The sequence below is a fragment of the Alligator sinensis genome, unplaced genomic scaffold (assembly GCF_000455745.1).
Source record: "Alligator sinensis unplaced genomic scaffold, ASM45574v1 scaffold1011_1, whole genome shotgun sequence".
NCBI lineage: Eukaryota > Metazoa > Chordata > Crocodylia > Alligatoridae > Alligator > Alligator sinensis.
Window position 1 is genome coordinate 424,169 of NW_005842785.1, and position 3,603 is coordinate 427,771.

General features: G+C 50.4%; 1 protein-coding gene across 1 annotated transcript in view; it reads right to left on the reverse strand.

The window, feature by feature from the left end:
- The window catches only part of EFCAB1 (EF-hand calcium binding domain 1), a 9,945-nt gene that overhangs the window by 5,321 nt on the left and 1,021 nt on the right, over positions 1 to 3,603 (reverse strand). The window contains exon 2 of the mRNA XM_025191072.1: positions 3,347 to 3,580. Within this exon, the coding sequence (XP_025046857.1) occupies positions 3,347 to 3,580 (234 nt within the window). The remainder of the gene's footprint in view (positions 1 to 3,346; positions 3,581 to 3,603) is intronic.

A 3,603-nucleotide genomic window follows, 5' to 3' on the forward strand; every position in this document is an offset into this window, starting at 1 on the left:
TGTGGGCCTTGCAGGAGTGTGATAGCCTCTGTGGGGGACCATTTGGCCCCATTGGGGGGCGTACCCCTTGTGTGGGGGCTGAACCACTTGTTTGGGGCTGGACCCCTTGTGGGAGTGCAGCAAAACGTGTATTCATGAAATCTGTATTTAGAGTTCACTTTATTATTATGATAAGAGACTTGCTTTACCACTGTAGATATATCAATAAAACATTGTCCAACTGATCATTGTCTCTGTCTTGCGCTCTCTCTCTCTCTCTCTCTATAGTGGTCTTCTGTTTTACTTGTGGAGGAACATGGATTTGGGGGTATTTTATAGAGTGACTTTGGGATTTTTTTTATCAGGGATTTTTCAGTTTTCCAACAGGGAACACCAAAATTCCTGCTAGGGAGGCCAGTGGGAGGACCCTGTCTGCTCAGAGCTGGCATCTTGGACCCACCTGGCTGTGGCTGACCTCCTGGTGAAATGGGGCCAGGAGGACATGCTTTGACAGTTCAAAGCAGGCCACCACACCTGGAACATCTTCCGGGCGATAGCTGCCCAGATAGCTGGGCAAGGGGCACACATGGCAGTAGTGCCGTACAGAGGCCAACCCTGCAACCACAGTCCACTGGCAGCTGGCCCAGCGGGGCAGATGCGCAGTGGGTAAAGGTGCAGGGAACTCTCAGGGCTGCTTCAGCAGTCCAGCTGGCACAAGGGGCAGTGTCTCCAGGTACCAATTTGGCTGGGCCCCAGAAGCTCCTGAGAGCGAGTAGCCCTGAGCTACTTGCCAGGGCGGCTTTATATATTGCTGGGGCCAGGTTTCTGCCAGGGCAGCTTTCTTTACTGCTGGGGACAGTACAGGTGCTGGCCCCAGGCTCTAGCTCCCCCTGGCTGCAGATCTGGGAGGAGCCAGGCAGGGTTATTTTGCTCCACACCAAAGTGCATGTCTGAGCACGTGTGCTGAAGCAAAAAGCCCTGGCTCAAATTTGCACTGCTTCTGTTTGAGCTGCAAGCGTACGTGCTTGCATGTGTGGACGCGCCCACTGAATGCAAGGCAGCTTATTTAATGAAACCAGAGTATGCTTAAACTGTTACTGCAGAATAGCTGATGAATTTTAAGTTCCCAGCTTGCCTGCCTAGTGGTAACTTACATGCTCATATGTGGCAGTCATCCAAAGGCCTAGTTAAGAGATTTAAAATCCTGAATATATCAAATAAGATGAATCTAGATCTTCCCTGCTGATATAGCCATTTTATCTTGCTATCTGACACATTATTTTGCTGGCTTGACAGCACTCTAGTAAAGCATCACAAATTCCATAACAGCCTAAAAGGAGGAGCCAGCATTAAAGGCATACAAAGAATTCAATTAGAATGGTTTGTTTTAGGCTGCAATGGAGAACATCAATCAGGAAATCTAGCTCACCTTTTTTTCTTTTCTTTTTTTTCTTCAAGTGTACGTTTTGGAAACTTTCCCGTCTTGCATAAACCCGTATTTCTTTCATGTGCAAACTAGTAACAAGCTGCTGTTTGTAACTTTTCAATTAGTGCAGTCCTTGATAGTATGAAGCATTTCTATTTTGCTTTTCATTTTACTAATTAACACTTCAAAATTACTTGCAAGATAGTCACAGCAACAGCATCACCCTTGTTATGTTGCAGTAAAATTAAAATAACACACAAATTACATGAAAATATGACCTTGGCTATAAAGTAAAGCTCTCTACAATTAAGAGTCTATTAATTTTGCCTTTACAACTTTATTCTCCTCTGAAACTTCTCCCTAGCACTTCCACGTGTTGAGAAGAGTTAGATCCAGGTTGGCACCCCCTCCTTGGAAATCTCCCCTTAGTGACTTGGTGTTGGGAAGTGCCAGGCTCAAGCTGCTTCAGTACCCTGCTATAAACCCCTATATGTGAGGTGACCATACTGCTGCTGCTGTCTAGCCACCTGCCTTGGCTCACCATGCTGCTTCACTTCCTTGCTGGACTCTGGCCTGGAACTTATGGCCAACCATCTGGGACCAAGCTACACAATCCTGGAGTGTCCTGGCCAAAGTGGGACCTATGGTCACCCTACCTATATACCAGTACAGTAGCTCCCCTCCCAAGCAGCCAAACCCTCAACACTACGGTTTGGGGAAGAAAGTAAACTTTAGTGCATTAACACTTATCCTTCACTCCTCTCTGTCAAGGATAGAAACCTAACTTGTTTCAGCAAGACTGCCATATCAGTCTGCTCTCACTACCCCTGCTCCAGAAGAGCTGTTTGGACACTGCAGTGCCAAACAGCCTCTGTCTCCAGCATGTCAGAGCTGAAGACTAAGGGCAGCAACGTTTGCTTACAAGTGTATATCATGTTCCACTACAGAGACAACAGCGGCCTTTTCTACTAATAGATTAAAAGATCCTTTTGTGGACCTAAGGTTACTTCATCAGATGAAGTTTAGGCTCAGGGACGCTTATCCACCTCCAATTTAATTAGTTTAAGGTGCACCTCTACCTTGACTTCTGCCTGACTTTAGACTAACACAGATCACTACCATTCTCTTTTCTACTAATACCACTGTCAGCACTGGAGAAAGCACGATCACTCCATTTATCAACTGTTTCCTTAGGGAAGTGGTGGGAATCATTGTCAACACAGAAGCATCTGCTCAGCACCTTCCTCTGATGAACTGTTTTCTGTACGACGGCACCTGCACATGACCCTTTCCACATCTCTTTTGAAAGTGGCCATCCTCAGAGCTGACATAGCAGCTTTTTAAAGGGCAGTAAACTGACATCTAGAAAGACTATTATAACACTTTGTCACTATGCAGCCCATGTCATAAGAAACATTTCCAGCTGCATATACTGCTGCCAGCCAAAATCATATTTGCAGCATCCTTGGGCCACTACAGGAATCGTTTACATGCAGCTTCTTTCCATTTTCAGCTACAAACATCCAAGCTCTTTGGTGACAGGAGCCAGTGCTTTTGCAGGAGCACACCTGAAGAAGAAGAGGCCAACCTGGGAAATCTCCAGAGGCTTTAAGTGACTGCATCACACACCACAGTTCTGAAGCTTTTCTGGCCTGCAGGCTCTCCAAGGTGGCCTAGTGAAGCGGCTGGGCCAGCCACCTCGCTGGACAAAGGGAGGCCGCCTGGTGCAGAGCAGCCCTGGGGCCCAACCCTGAGGTTTCCCCACGTGCTCGAGCCCCTGGAGCGGAATCCCCGCAGCGCCTCTGCGGCGGGGGGACCCGGCCTGGGCTCCCTGTCGGGGGGCGGGCCGATGCTGGGGCCCAGAAATCACCTGCTGGCTGGGGCGCCCGGCGCGGGGGCGGGGACTGCCTGCCCTATCCCCCTTGGGGCGCGCGCCCTCACCTCGGTCCATGATCATGTCGTCGGTCATGCCAAAGGTGAGGTGCAGAACGCTGCGGAAGGCGTTGCGGTCCAGCCCCGTGGCGCCGCGGCGCTCACCAGCCTCCGGAACCAGCGTGTGGAAGAGCCGGATGAGACACTCCACCTCGGGCCGGCGGACTGCGCACGGACACAGCGCGGCACGGGTCACGGCCTGGCCGAGGAAAGCCACGCGCCCCCGCCCCCGCCCCCGCGGCCCTTGGGAGGGGGGGGGGGCGGGG